Raw genomic sequence first — 23,742 nt, 5'->3', positions numbered from 1 at the left:
AATGAAATCCGGTATAAATTTACATACTTTATTTCCTTGACTGCACTTCTCATATTAACTTTCTTCTTTGGAGATAGAATCACCACTACCTAAGGCTAAAATTTAGAAACCATTAATTTGTAATTTGATAGCAGTTGTAATTTAGCTCCATTATACTTTTAATGCTGTATATATAGTAAACTTCAAACTATAGTTTATTTGACAAAACATGAGTAATGTATTCCAAATTTATTAAACAACAAACTTAGGATGTAACTTAAAAACAGATGTCTCCCTTATTTTTCGCTAATAATGGAGCATTTATTTCCATAATTAAATTTTTATATATAAAATAAAAACTAAAATTTATAAGAAAGCTGTTCATAAAAAAGAGGTAATCTTTAAAATGACAACTGCACTTTAGTCAAAAATTGTTAGAGATTATATTTTTCCATGTTTTAACCTGTTAATAATTGTTCCATGTTGCTGTTCATTTAAAAACCAGAATCCAATAAATCACAATACTTTATTGCTGTATTACTACTACTTCACCGCTTAAATTTTCAACCGTGTCATTTTTTGTTGCACTTAATTCACCTGAAAAATTCAAATATTAATATGAGAGGCAAATTTTATTTATATTTTATATGTAGAAATGTTTGTTAGTTTTTTTCATTTATAAAATATAATTACATAAATATATTCAGAAAATATGAAATTAGATCAGTATTGATAAAAACTGAAAACAAGAATAAAACTTTAAAAGAATAAATTGAATATTTAAAAAGAAATCTTTTTAAGTATTCGATATATTAAAAATAAAAATTGTCATGTATTTTGATTTCTTTGGAAATTAAAAGATAGATAATAAGAAAAATATAGATATATGAAAAATAATTTGTTAGATTTTCTTGAATACTCAAAAACATTTAGTAACAATAACTGCAATATGCTGTGTAAATATATGAAGATGGAGAGGGATCTATCAGTACACTTCCTGTGTTTCAAAGCTTAAAAAGTTGGAAAAAATAAGGATAAATTTAAATAGTCAAAAATCATCATTTGGAGGATATTGGATAAAATATTGTGAAAAAATAATCTACAATATATTTGATACAAAAATTCTCTCATTAACAAGTTAATTGTTAATGAGAGAATTTAGTGTAAAAAAAAATAAAATTGTGGTATAATATAAAAATTTCCTGCAAAAAAATGTCATTCATCAATGAATGAAATAATTCTCTTGGATATGTTATGGCTTTCATTTTTCATTAACAATTTGGGAATATATGGGGAAAAAACAGAATATCCTTAAATATGTTAATTACAATAAATACAAAAAAAGCAAGCAGTCAGAACAATAAAACTATTGAGATTTACAGAGTAAAATTATCTTAGAAAATCTCTTTTTTAAAGGTTCCCTTTTAGTTACTCAAAAGATTTTTCATTACACATACAAGTGTAAATAGGAATAGCATTACAAAGGTATTAAATAATTTATACTTTTAATTACATATGAATATATAACAACTTAATAATATATGCAAAAAGGATTTTGGTGCTGTTTATCACATTTCATGACACCACTGAAGTGCCATTGCAGCATCCTGGTTGAAAAAACTGATGTTACTGATTACTTACATTTGAATAATGACATTTCATATGAGGACAAACTATCTTTATTTTAAATCAGTATAAAGAAGTGCAGGTTTACAATATCTCTATCAGAAGTATCATCAATGAAAGAGATTGTCATTCAGTGTATCTTGAAGAGTAAATAATTCATTTCCTAAGAATTAGCTAGTATGCCAAATTAATCTGATGGTTTTTCAACAACCAGTATGATTTATCATATTTAATCAAAATACATAAAAAACCTTCAACTTAATGGATACATAAAAGTTAAAATAATTTTTTTTAAATATAAGCACTTGTTAATTTCAAACAATATTTTTTAACAATAATCTGACAATATTAAAATACAGTATGCCTTTATAAAAACAAAGAAAGATAGCATAAAATATTTCTATTTTCCCATATAAAAATTACAAGTCATCTTACTGAAAAAATTTTTTTCAATAGAAATCATATTTGAGCCAAAATGTGAAATTTGAGTTTACAGAAAAATAATTTATAAATAAAAAGTACAAGATATTTTTATTATGGCCAACTTATATTTTGTTTGAAGACTTTTTAAACAATGAAAATAGGAAACTTTGATCAAGTTTTGAATTTTAAAATAAGCAAGAATTTCTAGATTTAATATCACATTTCATCTTTTCTGCAGTTTCTAATGATACTGTGTATTTATCCAATGAATTTACTGGAATTTTTGGGATAAATTTTTAATTATTATGATTATATTACACTTTCTATAAACATGTGAGAATAAACTTGCAATTTTAATTATTAGCTTTTTATGACATGAAGTATGTAAATAATTTAAATAAATTCCAGGATTAGAAATAAATACAAGTAGACTTTATTACTTCATTTATATTCCATTTTTCACAAATTTTATTCATCTATTGAATTTACGCATATATAATTTTCAATATGGAATTTAAAATAAAATAACAAACTTTTATTTATACAATGGAAATATAAGATAGTTGCAACATCTTTTGACTTAAAAGTTCTAGTCAAACATAAAAGCCATTTCTTCTACATAAAAAACTTAACACAAAGTTCCCTGTTAAAAATCAAAGAAAATTTTTAGACAATGTGTGGAATGTTTAAGATGACAGTTTCATAAATTAAATGAGTCAAAAGAAAGATGTACAACATATAATGAATAGTAAATAAATAGTATATATATATTTTTACATTCATATATACTATTATATTACCAACTTTAGGCTCTTTGGTGACATTGAAACCAGCTATTTAATCTGGATCCATACTGTCCAAATCCATTTTGCCCATTATTCTGTCTATTTACGAGACTACTTAAACTGCTAGATTGATTTTGTTGAGAAAGTGGGCGACTCTGAAATCCCTGAAAGTAACTTACTCCTTCAGCCCAAGAATCATTTTCATCAAATCTGATATGGCCGTTCCTGGGTTGGTCCCGAGAAGATGAAACACTCTTCATTCTATTGTTAGTACTGGTGTTACTGAAACTGTTCTTAAATCTCATATTTCCTTGTTTCCAGCCATTTCTTCTTCCTGCAGAAGTTTTCAATGAAATGCAATTTGAATATATATTCCAGAATTAAAAAAACAAAAGACAAAAAACACACCTCTGCCTCCAAAACCTCTGGTCATTTCTATCATTTCTTGTAATTTTGGATTAACAACTTGATTGGCCTCACGCAACACAGAAATCAGCTCACTTGCCTGTTTGATGTTTGAGTCAGTGAAAAATGTGTAGGCCGTACCAGATTTATTGCTGCGGCCAGTACGACCAATACGATGAACATAGTCCTCAGAACAAGTTGGAAAATCAAAATTGATGACAAATTTGATGTCGTCTATATCTTTAATATTAAGAGATAAAAATACAATTACTAAAAGTTCTAGATAATCTGATTCAATTAGAATGTGATATTCATCCTTTTGATATAAAGAACTAGTAATATTTAAATTTAGTACTTTTATTAAAAAAGTTGTTAATATCTGTACCATAATCTAAATATTTTAATAAGTAAATAGGTTGAATACCACTTCTATGAAAGCTATCTATAAAAATTTGAAACATTATTTCTTTAAAAAATTATGTATACAGCTGGGTTTAAAACTAAATTCTATTAATTTAATACTAAGTTAAAATAATGTGTTAAACTAATGAGAATGATTAATCACTATAATTAAAATAAAATATCAGTATATAATTAAAACTTGACAGTTAATTTAAATATCAATAATAATAATTGTTTATTATTATTTCATAAATTAAATAAAAATGAAAAGTAATAAAATAACAACCATGTTACCTGTGGTTTACCATCCTCCTAAATCTGGCAGTATTGATATGGGACAACTCCAGTCACAGATGAGACTGCTAGCCCCAAGTTCTCACTGAAGCTTGCGTTGGGCCATTAGGCAAGATGCTTACAGGACCTGATTCCAGCAGGGCCTCAGTGTGCACGAGCCTTTTGGCTGGCAAGCTCTTTCTATAGTCTACATACCCTCCCTATAAACTGCTGCTCATTTTTTCATTCTTCTCACCAGTTAAAGTTCAGGATGGTACTATATTTGTTAAAATCTGTTGTTATTAATATTTAATTAACTCCTTGACTGCTGTTTTTAATTTAATCAGCATGTAATGTAAATGGAGAATATTACATTCATCATATGGAAAATCTGAATTACATAAATCTCATTTTACACATGCACAATGTAGGTTTGTATTAATTCCTGAACAAATTAGAATAAGAGTTTAATTATTAATGCTTATATGAATATTAAAAAAATCAAGTTTTCTAATCAAATAAATCTTTAGTTTTTTTAAAATAATTTATTTAAATATAATTCAAATAGTCAATGAAATGTCTTAAATAACTGTTAGTGTTACTCCTATATTAAGATGACAAATAAAACTTTTAAATTTTAATTGGTTATTAGTCAAATTATCTGTAAACTGTTATAATTATTAGACTTTTTATTGTATTGAATACACTGAAAATATTTTATAACAGTAAGAAATTTAAAAAGCCTTGAACCATGTACAAGAATGCATAAGCCAAATTTTGTAATTACAATCTTACAATGTAGTTCTGTAATGATTAAAGTTTTTTTAATATCAAATGGGACCATGTAATGTATCTAATAAATTTTTTAAGTAATGAGATAATTTAAACTGACAATTGATGATTTATATAATTAAGATATTTATGGGAATAAAAAATTTATTTATAGAAATATTTTTGTGTTCCAGTTGATTGCATTAGTTTTGTGTTGCAGTCCAACCAATATTCTTAGACTTTTCTGATTAAATGCAATAAGTGATATACAACGTAGTCTTATCACAATATCATGATTTTTCCATGCAGTTTGTTAATATGTTTAGAAAGAGTTTCAGTATACATATTTCTTGTGATTGTTAAAAATTTGATTATTAAATTAGATACACAAAATTACAATAATTTTCTTTAAATAATTTGAATTCATATGCACATATGTTTTGATTCTCTGATGTTTAAATTAGTTATTTTTTCTAATTAACAGTTATATTTTTTTTATAATTGCCAAATTATTAAAATTAAAAATAAAATGTTTTATTAAAATTCTGTTATTAATCCACAACCATAAATCTATATGGCTTTGAAAAAAAATAATTATTTGTTATTATTCATAAATTCTATATAATTCATGTATTTATTTATTTATTATTATTTATTATACATATAATTCATGTATGTATTTATTAAATTTCTCTTAATAAATTTCCTGAACTTTATAAAATATTAATAAATTGAAAAAAATCAAATTGTGTTGTTACACAATCAAAATTATTAAAATGAAAAATAATACCATTTAAATTATCATTTTGTGTACTTTGGAAAATTTTTTGTATGCTTGAGAGAAATTTTGGGTCCTGAAAATATTCTATACATCTATTTGATTGTATATTGGATATAAAAATAACATTTTGTATAATATAAAATTTGTACATGTTTAATGCTTTCAATATTGGTTAAAGTTAACAAAAATGAGATTTTCTGAAACTTAGGGTGCATTTAGACTAGTGAGAAAATTTATACCAGTTACTGTCCAACTGTTACTAGTGTAAACAGTTTGTAAAGTGACTTCCTGGAACTTTCAAAACTCCACACGCAAAACATGCACTTGCTTTATGAACAGACCTAATTACAGTCATGCGTACTTCCAGTTTCTTTTTAATATTTGGCAAGTTAACCAGTGAGTGTTCAACATGTCAGAAGACAAGATACGAAGCAATGCTGAAACAAAAATTTTACTATCTCTATATGGAGAAAATTATTATTGTGGAATGTGTGTTCTACAAGCTACTATAAGTTATAGAAATCTAAATAAAAAACAAAACACATTAAAATTAATTGTAACAAATACCAATAACAAAATTTCACAGAAATTACACAACCTGAGAAGCTAGTTTACACAAAGTGAAAATGAATAGTAGCTGAGACAAATGAAGTTTTGTATCTACTTGGCTGTATTTTTCTGTTGACATGTTATACCATGGACACCCAAATAAAGTTTTAAACTGTTGTAAATCTTCAATTTTTAGCTCATTATGCAAATTGTTACATATATATCCCATAATTTTCCCTTTTAACACTCATTCCTTACACAACATATCCACTTTTTCTTTTTAAAATTGTAACGATATACAAATATACACAATCAAAACCTGATTACTTAACACTAACAATGCTACTGAAATATTCATATGCATTACTGACACCATGTTAGGCAATAGTAAAAAAAGGACTCAATATTGGACAAATAGCACTACCACAAATCTAAGTTGAAGAGAGCATAAACAGTTTTGAGAGAACTCAGGCAATGCTTCTCACAGATTATTGCTAGTAGTTTAAGTCACTTGTGCAAGATTTGTTGCAAGTAACCCACCAGTCTATCTGCACCCTTATAATTAATAGATACTGATTCTTTGTTCCCAAAACAATCAGCTTACATTTACTTAATTCATATTTTTTAATAAGCAAAAATATATGATTCTGTAATGCAATGCTAGTTTTTAAAGATTAAGATCATTATTTAAATAATAATCATATGGATCAAATTTATAAACTTTGTAGTCAAGGAGTTAAAATGCTAACCACAGGTAATAAACAACATAAAGTACAAAAAAAAAACCATATCTGACCAAACCTTAAATCCACCCACTATAATATTAACATTATCCCAGCAACAGAGGCACAATTATTGTTATGTCAATCATTAGTGCCTCTGGAAGAGAAAAAAAGAAATATTACAAGTTAAAATTTAATTTTTTTCTTAAATATAAATAGCAAAAACAAAAATAAAATTTTTATTTCAAAATATTATTTTAAAATTATAATCTTTAAACTGAAAACTTTTATAATTTAAAATAAATTGCTCAAAACCAAACACTTCCAAATAAATATTTACCTAATCCCCTAGCTGCTACATCTGTAGCTATAAGTATAGGTGAACGTCCAGATCGAAATTCTAAAAGTTAAAGTATATTATAAATTAATAAACTATTTTCATAGGTTAATCATATTTATTAAAGCATTTCTTAATAGTAAATAACCTAAGATAAAATTTTAAAAAATTCAGTAAGCATTATCTTTTACTAATATACTAGATAAAACCGACATTTTTCTTAATTACAGCTAACTGAAAAAAACTAATACGTGTGCTTAATTTAAAATTATTGTACATTATAATGCTTAAATTTTAAAAATAAAATCAAAAATAGGTTAATTATTTTGCACTCTATTTGAAAATAAAAATCACAAGTATCCCAAATTCCACTTCCTTGGAACCAAAAATAGTGTGAAAAATAAAAGCATCTTTCAACTTTTCAATATAATTTTGGTTATATACTTTAGTTACTACACAGTATAAATTTAATTGAATTACAAAATTTATAATTTAAAAACTAAATTTAAAATTTTTTTTATCATCTTGATTGATTTGCTGTTTTGCTTAACTGAAAAAATATTTCAAATTAAGTAACCTTAATTAGAATTTAAAATTACTGTTTAGCCATGGTAAACCTATATATGTATACAGAATTAATAAAATTTACAAGTACATACCAGTAAGAACCCAATCTCTTTCTGGTTGAGATTTATTTCCATGAATACACATTGCAGGCCATCTATTAAATATAATATTCAATTATACATTTTTAATGAACTAAAATATTGAATTTATTAAAAATGATGTAAAACTTACCCATCTTTTCTCATTCTTCTTGTTAAATCATCTACTCGTTTTTTGGTTTCAGCAAAAATAATTGTCTAAAATAAAGGGTATTAAATGAAAAAAAAATTATGAATAAATTTAGTGTACATACATAGCTTATTTTAAAATTAAAAAGTAGAACTTTCTGATTATTATACACAATACTGAAAAACTCCAAAATGAATTTTTGCCATAAGTTTTTTTCAGTCTAGGGCAGAATTTTCAACTCGTGTTCCACAGAATGCTAGGGTTCTGCCAATAAAAATTTGGGATTCCACAATAAAATCCACTGAGTCTAGTGATGTATGAATGCAACAATGCAGATTTGGGAACCCAAGGTGTAATTGTTCTAGTTTCATATGGCATACAAGGACTCAATCCAAGACTATACATGTGCTAAAGTTTAAATAAGTTTATAAAGAGTTGGGACTGGTTTATCGGTATTGGAATGAAGCAAATCACGATATAATGTTTGACAAAGTAATGGAAACCATAAAAACATTAAAACAAACTAAAGCTAGAAAATTATTCAAAAAATCATAACCATAAAAAGGATCCAACGTATAAATAAAAATACAATCATTAAATTTGTCACTGCACACAAATAATGTAAATTTAAAAATAATTTAATTTTCAATCGATTTGATTTCAATTTTAATTAATTGCCTTTATTTTAATTGTAATTTTATTTTCAGTATCTGCAGGATTTCAACATTTTTTATTAAGGTGAAAAGGGTTGTGATAAAATTATGCTAACCTCTGGCCTACGGTAAAACTGGTAATTCTTAAGTGAAAAATACTGATTTTAATTTTGTAGTTTTAAAATTTTGTTAAATCCTGGACCTGTGTTTAAATTAAAACCCGAGCAGAAAAAGAATATCAATCAAAGCAATTTATTGACATTTTTTTCTGCTTATTTCAAGAGTAAAACCACGCTTGAACCAACAAATGAAAAAGATAAAATGATGACTTTCAATTGTGAAAAAAAAAAAGTTATGCTTCAACAAACAACCAATGAAAAATGTGAAATTATAATTGATAATTTTAAATTTAAAGATTAAAAAACATAATTGAATAGTGTCTTTAATTTATATAAGCTGATTTTGATGATTTACAAAATTCTTATAAAAAGATACTAATATAGCATTTGTTCTATTATTTAACACCCCACATTTGAGTTTTACTCGAGCAGGTTACACAGAGTTACATAACAAATGGTCTGTTCGACTAAAAAAATTTTTTTTTGATTTTCAGATGTTTTTTAAGTCTCCAAATTTTTTTAAAAAATTTTTTCCTGTGCAAAAAAATTTTATTATGATTTTAATCAACCTTTAATGACACGTAATTAACGCTTAATTATTTTTTAATGGAAATTTTTTAATAAAATTTCATTCATTGTTCTAAAGTTCTAGTGCACAGATTTTACTTCGGTAAAGTTATCTAAAGCTACTTTCTGATGTCAAAAACGACCTCCAGTAGTTTCTTAATTTTTTTAATTAATGGATTTTATTATATATACGTTTAATTAAGTTTGGGGGGGTCGGAAATCGCAATAAAAATGTATTTTTGAAAAATGTTTAGAAATATATGGCCAGCTAGTATTCACCCTACTTTAAACCCTTCATCTCCTGAAACTTTTATGAGAATGTCATGGGAAAGAAGACACCAGCTGTGAACACAATTACTCATCGGTGTCAGATTTCGCAGAAAGGCCAGACAATGGAAAATAAACTTTGAAGCTTTCTCTTCAAAATTAACGCATTTCTTTCATTTTTTTTTCAGTTTTAAGTATTTTTTATGTTTAATTACATTAAAATTAAAAAATTCCTGAATGGAAATAGAATAAAATGGGATAAAGAAATAAAAAATAAGATTGAATTAAAAATAATCACTCAATTCATAGTTAATTTATCAAATATTAATTTTAGAATAAAAGTTTTGCAAGAGAAGTAAAACTGCACGAAAGAATTTTTCTGATTATGATACTAAGCACAAAGAAAAAAATGTAATACAGTATTTAATAAACAGAATGATTAATGAACCCAATCAATAAAATAGCATATTCTGATATCAAAAAAATAAATTAATAGAAGCGAGTCAATTTTTTAAGTATAAATTAGAAATAAAATGTATAGAAATTAAAGATTCAAACTATCAGATATCAATATTTTATAGTATTGAAACAAATATTTTTGGCAATATTTCATTAAGTTTAAAAAGCAGCATTTAAATGATTAGTATAAAAATAATACTAAGATTATTATTTTTGTGTGCTAAATTACAAAATAATCTCTAAATAGTTTTTTTATATATGATTAGTCAAACAATTCAATTTCTATAATAAAAATTGAATTTAAAAATTTATTTACTTATATAATTAAAATATTTAGACTTCATATATAAATTAACAAAATGCTGGAACACAGGCTTTATTTTAATTTAATTATACTAGTTTCTTTGTTTCTAAAACCAAATAGCATTCTTCTAACGTTACAAATTTTAAAAACTATACATATTAGGAATTATATACAGTGGAACCTTGCCTAATGAGCACCTCGCATAACGAGTGTTTCGCATAATGAGCAAAACAAATTGCAAAAAATTGCCTCGCTTCACGAGCAATGTTTTGCATAACAAGTGACGAGAGGAAAAGTCCTGAATTGTGCGCATGCTCCAACAGTCTGTTTAGCACTTGCTTCGCTAACTTCTTAGGGTTGCTTGTGTGAGATAGCAGAAATTCTTATATTTGAAATAGTCTTTAATAATAACGTTTCGCGAATTACGCAACAATTGTTGTTCTTAGCTACCTGAGAAAGTCTCCCGTTACATTTTCTCGAAAGCAACATGACGCTTTCTCGTGAACTATTAACCTCTGCACGGCCGAAATCGTCCGTGAGTATCATCAGAGACGGCCGAAAAGAGTTAGTCGCTGCCTTAGTCCTCGGAGAGGAAAGCCGTCCCTTCAATTATCATCCATTAAGGAATCCGAATTAATCGCCATAGGATAAACTTGTCTGTGTGTGTGTGTGTGTGTTAGTGAATCGCCTGGATAACGAATCAGAAACCTTAAACCCATCGGAAGCTGTTATAATCCGAACAAGATCCGAACAAGACCCGAATCTATTAACAAAGGTATTTATCATCCCGCGAAGTGTATGTGCACTCTCTCTCTCCGCGAAAATTCTTCATCCAATAGATTTGTAAATAAACCCTTGTTAATTGTTAAGTGTATCTGAGTCACTTCCAATGTTGTCTCTCGAATCAACATTAAGAATCCGTCTGACCACATACGGAACCGCTCGCGCGACGGCGTGACGTAATCGCCGTCTCGGTTTCCGTGTTTCGAGAAACACGGTGGTGTCAATCCTGACAGGGTACCAAAGAGGTGCCGACCCGAAAGGTCACACTTGTGGTCACACACATTTCCAAATGTGTGTTCATACACATTACTTTTAAACATCAACAACAGTAGCCAGTTATACAATAAACATGCCAAACGATGTGCCAAATTCTTGGGCTATGTAAAGGCTATAAGTAAATATTAGAAATTAACTAATTTGATCAGAGTTAGGCAGTTATGCTGCCATCTTGTATTAAATTTAATGACCAATTCCAAATTAAATTTTAGAAATGTTTGAATTAAAAATTAACTATTTATAATTATTAAATTTAATATGAGACGAAAGCACAACTGCCTACCTCTAGTCAAATTAATTAATTTCTATTATTCAATAAAATGGTAAAAAACTCACTGGGTTACAAATTCTCTGGAATATTAAAATAATGTAAATATAAGCCACAACATTTTACATGCCAGAAGTCATGTGACTTGTACTCTGGCACTTTAAAAGTTATATTTTCACATAAATGCATCTTCAAAATACAGCCACTTACACTGCCAATATTGCCACAATTATTCTTTTGTGGCAGAAAACATTGCATTTAGAATTCAATTCTACAATAAAACATATTTAGAAAAAAAAAAATGGTATGTATAACGTTATGGCACTGCATGCTTCATATTAGGTTTATTCATTAGCATTTAAAATTTTATTAACTTTTTGTTTAATTAAATACAAAAATTGTACTTAGCATTTTTTCTAATATTTGAAAAAATATGATCTGTTTTTCTTTAAACTTTCACAATGTAGTACAAAAATTTGAATAAAATAATATATTAACTGATAAAAACTAATGTAATCAAATAAAATTTTTATGATTATGACGATTATCTGATCCCAATCATTATCTTGATGTTAATTGTTAAACTGAATATTAAATAATTAGAAAAAGAAAATGTTTTATAACTCACTTTGTTCTCTTTCTCTGACATTATTTCTCCCAACAACTTAAATAGCCTGCAAAGAAACATTTATTTATTTTTAAAATATATATATAGTAGTACATCACATTAGTTGCAATTAATTGAAGTTATTCAATTAATTGCAGGATGTTCCATGTAAAACCAGCCCCATTCATTGAGTAAACTATTGTAATATATATGTTGGGAAAAAGGGACAAGACAAAAACATGAAAACATTATGGAAGCTTGCATAATCAACATTGACATTTAAAGCTTTTTTATTAAGCCCAGTTTTATTCAATTGATGAGTGGGGCCAGTTTTACATATTCATCCTTATCTGCATTACATAATTTATGACAAATCTTATGTTTATAAAACAAAAAATCATTTAAAATTAATTGCATTGACTGGTGAGATGGATACTTAAGAAATTATGAAACAAAAATCTTAATTAATAAGTAATTTCTAAAAAAGTAAGATACTAAAATTTTAGAAAACAGAATCACACTATAATCGAATATGATATGCCACTATTTTAATCACCTGGAATAGAAATGATTAAAAACAACTACAAACACAAAAATAATTTTTAAAATATTTAATAAATACAGGTATCTATCACACAACACAGTTCTGCTCCAACATTGTTTGAGAATTGGGGAAATCCCCTGTACAACATGGTTCCAGAATTGGAGATAGCCTCGTAAGAAATTCACAATTTTTAAATAAGCACCATCAACTGATATTTTCTTTTATTGAAGCAAGTGTGTGTATTGTCTGTTCTAAAGTCCATGAGCAAATGTTTCATACCTTTCACCCAGTTTTCTTTAATGAAAACTGATTGTAAAATTTTTCTTATTCCTTGTTTTTTAGTTTCCTATTCTAGCTTTCCTATAAACCAGATACTGCTAATATCAGTGATAGTGCTCTAAATGAACCCAAATGATGATGATGATGATGTTTTTTTTTATAGATTAAATTAAAAGTTACTACATAAAATAATTAAATTTTTTAAGATAGGCAAATGCAAGCAAATGAAAATATCAATTTTACGAAAAAAAAAAAAAAAAATCAAGCCATTGCTGATAATTGAAATTAAAGTCAACTGGAAAAATCAGATAAAATATTTTGGAAAAAAAAGGAGAGAGAGAGAGGAAAAAAGAAAATGACCTGTTTACTGGTGTTTAGCAGCAAAGAAAAAATTAATATCAACATGCAATGCTTTTGATTGCAATTGTTAGTTAATTATTAATTGCTTCAATAAACATCTCTCTTAATTGCAAAATAGAATAGTATATTTTTGCTAACTTTTGGGACCCAATCCTATGTTTTGCACTAGTACTTTATTTCATATAGCACAATTTGAATAACAGCACTTTTTCAGAACCTAACTACTGTGTTATATGGGGATATATATACATACAACTATCCTCAAAATATATGCAGATTATGACAAACTTTTAATTCAAAATGTACAGCAAGTATTTTAAATCTTCAATTAAATCTTGAAAGCACAAGAAAAATAATGGATGGGAACACTTCTTGTTTTTAGTGCAATGTCAGACTTGTATGATTAGCAGATTTTATATAAATTGTGTGTCATGGATGAAAATGATTCTGACTGGCTATGTATGAAATTTTTTAATGCTTAAAATAACCCCTGTAGCCCAGTTTTCATGAATTTATAAGTTAGGTAAAAAATTTTTTGACTGACAATTAGTTAACAAAAGATAAAAAGATAAATTACATAAAAATTTCTAGGCTATGACTAAAATTTATTTACTATTTAGCAAATTTTCCTGAAAAATTAAACATACTTGTCACTTTTCTCTGTTTCTTGGCAAACATCAACAATTTGCAAAATATTATGATTGGCAGAAAGTTGAAGTGACCCAACATTTAATTGAACATAGTCCTGAAGAAATTCTTCAGCCAAAGCTCTAACTTCTTTTGGCCAAGTAGCACTCCACATTAATGTTTGGCGATCAGGCTGCAAAATTTAATTTTCAGAAATTAGTCAAATTTATTGAAAAAAAAAAGCAACAAAACTTGACACAATTTTCTGGTGAAAAATTCATACTCTTATCTGTTCAACAATCTTCTTTATTTGTGGTTCAAAACCCATGTCAAGCATTCTATCAGCTTCATCCAGAACAAGATAAGTACAACGTCTGAAGTTAATTTTGCCTAGTTCCAGAAAATCAATCAGTCGACCAGGTGTAGCAATGCAAATCTCAATACCTATAAATACATTAAAAATATATTTAATTGCTTCATATTTGATTCAGTTAAGAATTTCTAACAAATTATTTCATTAATTAAAATCACATTAAATGAAGAAAAAAATATATATAAATTAAGTTTAAATTTGCAAACAAAAAAATCTTCCAGTGCCTATTTTATTTTCTACTTTTGTGTACTGTATTTAAGTAGACTTCGAGCAGTGAAAAGAGATAAGAAAATAATATATAGTTAGAAATTAGAAGTTGTCCAGGAAACCTCATTTAGTCTATGTTCATATAACCACCACCACAGATCCTAAATAATATTAAACACATTCCTGTATGATATGTCCAAAAACAAAATAAGATTGCATGCACATTGTGGTGGGAGGATGATTACAATGTCTACAACTGGTCCAGATGGACAGCAGATTTAGATATCAAAGGGGAGGACACCATACAGACTACTGTCTGTACCATCAAGCACCCTGTTTCCCAGATGGTTTAGGGCTGTAAAAGATGGTTTCCAATCAAGGAGTTGTTTACTTACAATTTGTGCAAGGAACAGTCAATGCTAAAGTTTTGGATAAATTACTCCCCATCATCTGAGAACAGTTTGGGTCAGTTTCCAACTGCATATTCTGGGATGATTCTGCTCCATGTCATAGTCCAAATCGATTAGGTATACATTCAATATCTTTCCTAATAATTTGGTTTTTAGTTTAACTAAAAGCTTAGTTGTATTGTATTTTTTCAAATTGCACACAGGTTCATAGATGGAAAAGTGACCACGGAATTAACCATTTGACTTGGCCCGGAAACAGTCTGGACCTTAATCCTATCGAAAATTGTTAAAGGCCTAAAAGTAATGAAAAAGAAGTCAACATCACTTCTACAACCCAAGAGTCACTAATTTGTGTATGGACCCCACAAACTGAGTAAAGAATACATTCAAGGACTCATCCAATCAATGCCCCGGAGATGTGAAGCCATCATTAACACTAAGATAAACAACCAAATATTAAATTGTAATTCTAAAGTTTTAACAACATTTCTGTTTTACTTTTGTAAGTTTTTCAACAGAAAAACAATCTGTGTTACTTTTTTGTCATCCAACTGGCCACTTGGATGAACCTTTATTGCACTTGTTACAGTTTAAGCCCTGTATTTACATAAAATAAATAAAATTACATTACATTTCTGCAGTTAGCAGTTAATTAAATTACTTTTACATAATTTCAGATACATTTTCTGTTAATTGTGTTACTACAACTTTTCACAAAACCAACAGTTGCAAAAAACTGAGGATAATGCAGTTTTTTACCACCACTGTAGAAATTAATTCAATTATTAATAATATCAATCATCATCAGAAGATACAATTGAATATTATAACAAAGATAAATTTAACTGGTGTGGTGATGTACAGTACTTGATCATAAATTTTCTGATGAATTTATTGAAAAGAATTATAAAAATATTAATGTTTCATCATTATCATTTTTACTAAATAAATGGAAAATACTTAGAGATCTCAGCTGTTCAGTGAAAATTTAATATACCTGAGTGAATATTATGATAGTGAATATTGATACTTTAAATATTAACTTATATCTAAAATAATTAGATTGATTTATTAGGGAAGAAAGAAATAATAAAGATAAAGGATTATAAATGATAAAAAACAATGTTACAATTAGAAAAGATTCCTTTTATAAAAATAATGCTGAATAAATTATCCATTATATAAATTAACTTATTAAAAACCATTAAACAGTGTTAGCCAACTTCAATCTACTCTAATTAAAAAATTAAATGAATTACTTTCAGATTACTAATAATACAAATATCCAATATTTGAAGTGAAAAAAAATCAAAAATGTGGTAAGAAAGTTGAAGTTATTTTAGTTGCTTCTAATAATGATGATCTTCATTTTTCTTCCAGATAGATTGAATAAGGTTATAAAGAGAAAAGGTTGAACAATTTCAAATTTGTTTATAAAAGAACAAAAGATGTGGGAAAAGTAAACAGGCACATATCATTGAATTTGTTGACAAGATATTCTTTAAATTTTTTTTGGTCTTCTCATTTTGATAAATTTTTGTCTGAAAATTAGCAGTTTCTAAAACATGTTGAAATTTTAATACTTTGTAGTCATTTTCAAAATAATTTTAACTAATTTAATATAAAAGTTTTTTGAAAATTTTATCTCAATTACTGTTTAAAAAATAAATATGAATGGTGAAAGAATGAGGTGTTTTGGCAATTTTGAAAAAAATGATGAGACTCATAATAGTACCTATATACTACTACAAATGAATTTGCATCACTACTTTTCATATGAATAAGCAATTAACATTTTTGTTATAAATAATAACAATGGACACTTATAATGAAATTCAAAAGAATTTACTAAATTAATTTTAACAATACTGATTATTCACTAAATATTTTGAAAATACAGTTTTAATTCATTAATTAAAACCTCCCTTTATTCATTATTTTTATAGTTTTATTAGATTAATTTTATATAGAATGAAACTTGAGTACCGTATATTAAAGCTTAAACCAAGGTTCCCAAAGTGGGTGCTACAGTCCCTGTGGTTGGTGAGTAAATCTAAGGGGGCGAAAAGAAGCAAGTGGATAGCAGGGGGCACTGGAGGCAGGGTATTGAACAGTAACCATAAGCGAGGATGACAATCTTTCTCTTGCCTCTGTTAAAATGGGCAAGAAGAAACACTGCATTTAACAGTTCCCAGATATGAAGACATTGTGAGGTCATAGAAAAGTTTTTCTAAGAATATTTCCAACCCTTTCTCATACAAGGGAAAATGGATTAGATGCATTAGGTATAAATTATGGAACCAAAGTGGTGATGGATCAAAACGTTTGGGAATCACAGCTAAAATCATATAAACATTTCAGAAAGGATAGAATAAGAAATTAATTCTACTTTATTCTTATAAAGAAAAATATATATATATACATACACACACACACACACCCCTTAAGAAAAGAAAAATTAAAATTGGCAACAACAAAACCTATTGAACAAACAACAGTTCTTTCAAAATTATGATCTAATTAAATTATATTATTTCTACATAAATTTTTGTAAAAACTCAATCATATTAAAACACATTTTATATTGCTAAACCCTTCATATTTACTAATACAAAATAGTAATAAGTTGCTTTTTTGAGCAAATTATTCTATAGGCTTTAGCAATTCTTACAAGCATTAATATATGAGCCATTCACAGACCAAATCAATTACTCCATTAGTATATTCTTGGAATAATTATTATTTTTACATTTTTCACATAACCAATTTTAAACATTGTTACATATATTTCATAGATTTTTGTAAAAACAAAGTTAACACTTTTAATCAAGCAGTGTCATAAAAAATAAAATACCTTTGTCAAATAAACAAATATGCAGTAGAACAAATTTTTATTTTGATCTTTATATATATTTATAGACAAATTTATGATCCTGNCTTTTTTGATCATCACTCAGCAATAGACACAAAGTTAAGACAAAAACTGAATCTATCGAAGTTATAAACTCAGATTTACAAATTATCGTGAATTTTTTTTATTAGGTATTACAAAACATTTTTGCAAATATTTCCATCTATAACAAATTTATATTCCAAAATAAAAAACTTGAAGTAGCACTTAAATATTAAATGCTTTTAAATCTAAAAAAAAATCAATGCCAAAATTTTATACAGTTTTAATTAAAGAAATACAGTTTATCCATTTTTCTTTCTAGTATATATATTAGCTGAGTATGTCCAGCATTGCTCAGACATTCGAAGGGGTGAGGGATTTGTGAGGATGGGTTTGGAGGAAGTGATAAAAACAATAGTCTTAGTAACTAAAATATATGTTTATTCACCTGAATATCTACAACAAAACTGCAAAAAAAACAAAAAATTTCCCAAGCTTAGATTAAGAAGAGATGGGCTTCAGAGATGATTGGGGTAGAAGCCCCATAGTATTTTTCTAGGATGTCAAAGAATATTCATGTCAACAAATGTGGCATGGATACACTGAATGGTAGAGATACACTTACCAAACATATACACATATTTTGATCTTTATATATATATATAGACAAATTTATGATCCTGAAACAATATGCTCTTGGTAAAGTCAAGATTTATGCAAAATTTACCTCTTTCCAGATCACGAAGTTGAGGTCCTTTGGGTGCACCTCCAAAAATGCAAGTATTTCGAATGCATGAAGTACGACCAAAATCTGCAGCTACATGTTGTATTTGTTGTGCTAGTTCTCTAGTTGGTGCCAAAACTAATACCTAAAGAAAATTTTAAAGAATTTTATGTTTATAACTTTAAATGAACAATATAATTCTACATATAAATTATGGTAAGTAAAAAACATTTATAGTAGCACTAAGATATTTTAAATAATTATCTAAGAATTACATATAAAGAATATTTTATATTTTAGCAGACAACTGAAATAACTTACTATGGGTCCATCATTTTTTTCTAAACGAGGTTGATGATTAATATGCACAATTGCTGGGAGCATATACTATAATTAAAAAAATTAACAATTTTTAATTTTACTGAACTTCTTTCTTATCTCATTATTGTTTACAAATTTTGATATTTATTAGTTATTTCTTTAATAATAGATGTATTCAAAATTATGAATAACTATTCAATACTTATGCAAAATAATTTAACATTAAAAATAATCATTAAAGAGACTGCAGATTTGATAATTACAAAAATATTCAATGAAGTTTTTCTGTCATCTGTAATTTGTTGCAACCATAAGATAACTTATAATCTTATGGCTGCAACAAATCTTATAATCCGACGAAATTCCAAGATTAAAAGTTTGCAAAGATTCATCACCAAGGGGAAGCCATAGAAATCTACATCTACCAAAGCATTTCTTCAGTAGATATAAAGGTCGAAAATCCCCGAGTGGAAAGGATGAAGAACATGAAGATGGCTGTAAGACTCATGAACTCTAAGTTGAAATTTTATAATTTTAATTAGATATTTTTCTGTTTTTTAAAGGAATGTTTGTAAACTCGACGGCCAAGTAGCCTAAAAAAAGAAGGTCAGGTTGTCAAAAAGTTTGTTCTGGAACACGTGAAGTGAATAAACGGTGTCTACCAAAAATTTTTTCGGACAGTCTGTCTTCAATTAACTAATAAGATAACTTATTCAAATACATACCAGCAGTTTACACAACAACATAAAAAAAGAGCAGTTTCCAATTGCAGAAACTGTTCTTTTTATGTTGTTGTGTAAACTTTTTTATTGGTTGCAATTTGAAAAAAATTGTAGAGTATAAATTCCCAAGGTTGTCTATCTGTCCATCTTTCCCTGATCTCGAAAACGAAATTAGATGAAATCCAAGACCAGATATAGAAACCTTAGGGACAAGAGGTCCCGATTAACAATATACAAACTTTCAATGCAAACCAGAATTCATGTTATTTCAAATTCAAAAATTTCTCCTGAAAGCAGTTAATAGATGATCAGCACAGTATCACCAAAGTGATCTTCAATTGTTGGAATCAAACAATTCTAAAATTTCCTCATACATTTCTGCTATTACAGCCTCATTAATTAAGAATACATATACAGTAAAATATCTTTTTAATGGATTGCAGAACAATGGATTTTTTCCCAGGTCCCACCAAATCAACGTAATTTTACCTCCTTTTAGCAGATCTGTTACTCGAAATAACAAGATTTTTTTCCTACCCCAAATCTATTGTAAACTTTGCATTTTTTCAACATTTAGTTAATATTTGGATGTTTCTGGGAAATTTGTAGTTTCATGATGCACTTGTTAAATTTGGGACAAGTACAATTTAAGAACTGTACAAAGAAAGCCAGCCTACTGATTCAATTGAGGAGTCACTTAATAAACTGTTGTTGGTGTAGTGCCAAAATTTAGCAAAGCCATCAAGTATTTCCAAGTTGTGATGAGTTTCAGCATAAATGAGCAGGATGTACTCTATATGACACTGCTAATATCAAGCAATGTTGTAGTCAATAGACAGAAAAATGGCATATAAAGAAGCCATGATGGACAATTTTTTTAACAATCATGAAATCAAGCAAAGTGCTAATGAGCATATGTAATTTGCCTCCTTTTATTCTTACAGTTTTCATCAGCTTTGTTGTACATACATATGGCATAATATACACGTACATTACAAATGTGTGTTTCTATAGGATAAAAAACAGGGATCTCAAGAGACTGAATAATTTCAAGTACTGGTATTTCTTATATATAGGAGTTAAAAAACAATTTTTTTAAAATAATGAATATTTTCACGAGACTGCAGGAAATCAGTTGTTTGCGATATGATGGATTCTCAGAACAACAGATAATTTTCAGTGGCCAAGTATCTGTTAAAATGAGATTTCCAGATCCAATAGCTGACATGTAGTCCCAAATTTTGTTGTAAACCCAGTGTTCATATTCAAATCAGAAATTTAAGACCACAGTCGTCCTTAAATTTCTGATTTGAAGTATTTCAAGTGAATATTGTGAAATAGGCTTAACAGTTATTTTTTACTTTTTAAACTGTGGGCTGTTCATCTCGATAATCTGAAACAACATTGTAGTTGCGGAGATAGTTTCTGGTTTTTATAGTGATTTTTTAATTTGCAATATCTCGCTTAAAAATTTGTTGTAGATCTGATCTGTTTTTTGTCTTTTATCACGCACATATCACTCTTTATGATTGTTCACTTTAAAATATTATGTACATTTTAAAAAATTATAAAATTTGAGATTTCAAAAAAATGAAAAAAATTTTTAAAATAAACATCTGATTAATGTGTTATATACATTAGATAGATAGGTCTATATTCTCACAAATAAAAAAAAACTGCAGCTTTCTAACCCGATGTAGAGAATAATATGGCCTATAGATTATAACGCCGATTGGCGTGGAAGGGGGAGGTAGTTTTTCTAAATCTAGGTCATCCTTTCTCAAAGTGGGCAATAACACCCCTTTGCAGGCACTGCAAGCTTTCATGGGGGCAGTAGAAGGCTGTGATTAAATATGAGTTTTATTTATTCTCATTGAAACATTCTTTGATCTCAGAAATAGGATGTGTGTCACACTATCCCATCCATATAATAATGCATGTTTAAACATTATATTTGCAATAACTGTTTTTAAGATACCTTTTTACATTACCATCTCTTGCATAAGTTAAAAAATATGGGGCACTAGATTTTTTTTATCTCAAAGTGGGTGGTGGTCAAAATAAGTTTGAGAACCTGTAATCTAGGTCAATACACTTTTTAGTATTGATGATGTATATTTGATTCTATTTATACGTAATTTACACTATTGTACTAACAAGTATTCAAGTATTGTGCAAATCATGGCTTCTAAAAAAACAGAAAAGTGATTTCAATTGAAACAATGCAAGACATCATCAGAAGGAGTGAAAGTTGACAAAAAGTTCCTTGTCAAATGGGGAGAGGTTCAGGAGTTTACCAACACTCATTATCCAAACAGTGTTGAGGCCAACAGGATCAATGATCTCTACAATGACACCTTTGCCCATCATTTCCGACAGGTGTTGAAGAAGAGAGAGAAACAGACCACTTTGGACATGTTTTTCAAGAAGCCAGCTGCCAAAAAACAAAGGATGGAACAAGAAGAGATGACCCTGCAAGCTCTGGTAACCTCTCCTGAATCTGACTCCAATTAAAAACAATAAAAAGAGACCTTCTGCAATGTGTAAAAAGTCTGTATCTGTATGAATGTGTAAAGAAAGTGTTCCTCCACCTCCTCCTCACATCTGACTACCCAGCATAATTGGTGACTGCTCCATTTTCATTTTTTTTTTTTATAGTACAGTACTGTTATTTTATGCCGCGGAACGAATTATGTGTTTTAACATGTATTTCTATGGGAAAATGCGTTTCATATAACGGACTTTTCACTTAACGGATGTGCACCTGGAACGGATTAAGTACGTTATACGAGGCACCACTGTACAATACCAATATAGCCCTATCATTTAAAAAATTTGCTTATTTTTGCTCACCTCGAGTTTTGCTTAGTAGAAATGGCTAAAAAGTGTGCAAGTTATGTACGGAAATATGGTATTACAGTGCCACCTGTATTGGACAACCACCTGTCTAAAAGACCACTTTTTGAAGGAACCGTGGGTGGTCGCCATAGACAAATTTTACTGTATTATATAAAAACACGACCGTATTCGAATGGAATGTTGTGTCAAAATTTCAAAGCAATCGGTGAAGAACTTTTGGAGATTAGCTATTAGCAACAAATGAAACTACATTTTATTTATATAGAAAATTATAAAACTAATAAAAGTTAAAAATGATAAACTAGAATAATAAACGTTACTTTTTAGATACATTGTACCTCATTTTCAATTTTAAATTATTCATTTGAATACAGAATATTAGTAAAAGATATGATATAAACAGGCATCATAATAAATTGGAAAAAAAATTAAAATAATTGTTTGTAGATTAGTTTGGTCAAATAAATTTTGAAATAAAATTCATTTATTTCATTTCAAACTATAAAAACGATTATCATCTAAGTTATATTTTAATATTTAACAATACTGTTAATCATTTTTTAATATTTGAAGTGCATATCATAATTCATAAACTTTTTTTAAATCTAAAATAAAACTTTAAATCACTTGTTATAAGTATATTTTTAAAGTAAACTTGAGTTTCTCATTAATGCTATTAAAATTTTGATAGAAAAAATCATATATACAATTATGAAAAGAATCACAATAAATTTCATATTTAGAAACAATAATACTGCATGAAGTTACAACAGATAATAAAACAAATGAGTAATTTTTAAAAAATGTTGAAAAGAAAACAAAATTCAGTTATTAATATAAATATTTTAAAATAATTTTGTACATCATATAATTAATAAAATACCATCAAGCCCTGTTAAGATAAACTTATATATAAATTTTTGGAAAATCAGTTGTAAAATATTCAAAATAACTAAGCAATCAAAAACTTAGAAACCAAAACAGTTTTTATATATAATTGATACTTCATAACAATTTAAAAATCTTTAATATTTTATTTAACAATAACTCTATGATTAAGATTTTTACTAATATGTCAATACATTGTCACATTTTAATATATAAATATATATTTTTAAACTTACAGCCAAAGTTTTTCCTGAACCTGTTTGTGCAATTCCTACTAAATCTCTTCCACTCAATGAAATAGGCCAGCCCTGTGCCTGAATAGCTGTAGGCTTTTCATACTGTTGTTCTTTAATTGCTTTCAATACATACTCTGAAAGGGAAAAA

The 23,742-nt window shown here is 27.4% G+C and overlaps 1 protein-coding gene across 3 annotated transcripts; it reads right to left on the bottom strand.

The window, feature by feature from the left end:
* Positions 1 to 460: 460 nt before the first annotated feature.
* LOC111631562 (probable ATP-dependent RNA helicase DDX17) lies at positions 461 to 23,742 on the bottom strand. Of its 3 annotated transcripts, none has more exons than XM_023375823.1 (12): positions 23,595 to 23,741; positions 18,890 to 18,955; positions 18,572 to 18,713; positions 14,245 to 14,405; positions 13,982 to 14,154; positions 12,173 to 12,218; positions 7,852 to 7,916; positions 7,713 to 7,774; positions 7,057 to 7,116; positions 3,222 to 3,458; positions 2,993 to 3,147; positions 461 to 576 (listed from the first exon to the last, which is right to left on the bottom strand). In XM_023375823.1, the coding sequence occupies exons 2-12, from the start codon at positions 18,950 to 18,952 to the stop codon at positions 568 to 570; spliced, it is 1,173 nt and encodes a 390-aa protein (XP_023231591.1). In that variant the 5' UTR covers positions 18,953 to 18,955; positions 23,595 to 23,741; the 3' UTR covers positions 461 to 567. The 3 variants fall into 3 exon arrangements, with proteins under 3 accessions (XP_023231591.1, XP_023231589.1, XP_023231588.1); XM_023375821.1 differs by lacking the exon at positions 461 to 576 and adding an exon at positions 2,452 to 2,671; XM_023375820.1 differs by lacking the exon at positions 461 to 576 and having other exon boundaries at positions 2,799 to 3,147; positions 23,595 to 23,742.

This window comes from Centruroides sculpturatus, unplaced genomic scaffold (genome assembly GCF_000671375.1).
Source record: "Centruroides sculpturatus isolate CEXI.00-Female unplaced genomic scaffold, Cexi_2.0 scaffold694, whole genome shotgun sequence".
NCBI classification, from domain to species: domain Eukaryota; kingdom Metazoa; phylum Arthropoda; class Arachnida; order Scorpiones; family Buthidae; genus Centruroides; species Centruroides sculpturatus.
Note: the sequence above shows the minus strand (reverse complement) of the source record. Positions and strands in the feature narration are given on the sequence as shown.

What these genes read in the sequence shown, in the direction of transcription:
- LOC111631562 (XM_023375820.1), bottom strand. Translation starts at nt 18,952, where the DNA reads ATGCTCCCAGCAATTGTGCATATTAATCATCAACCTCGTTTAGAAAAA. An exon ending in ACTTCGTGATCTGGAAAGAG is followed by an intron (nt 14,406 to 18,571) that starts GTAAATTTTGCA and finishes ATGTATTTATAG; the next exon opens with GTATTGAGATTTGCATTGCT. An exon ending in AGAAGAATGAGAAAAGATGG is followed by an intron (nt 7,775 to 7,851) that starts GTAAGTTTTACA and finishes TATATTTAATAG; the next exon opens with ATGGCCTGCAATGTGTATTC.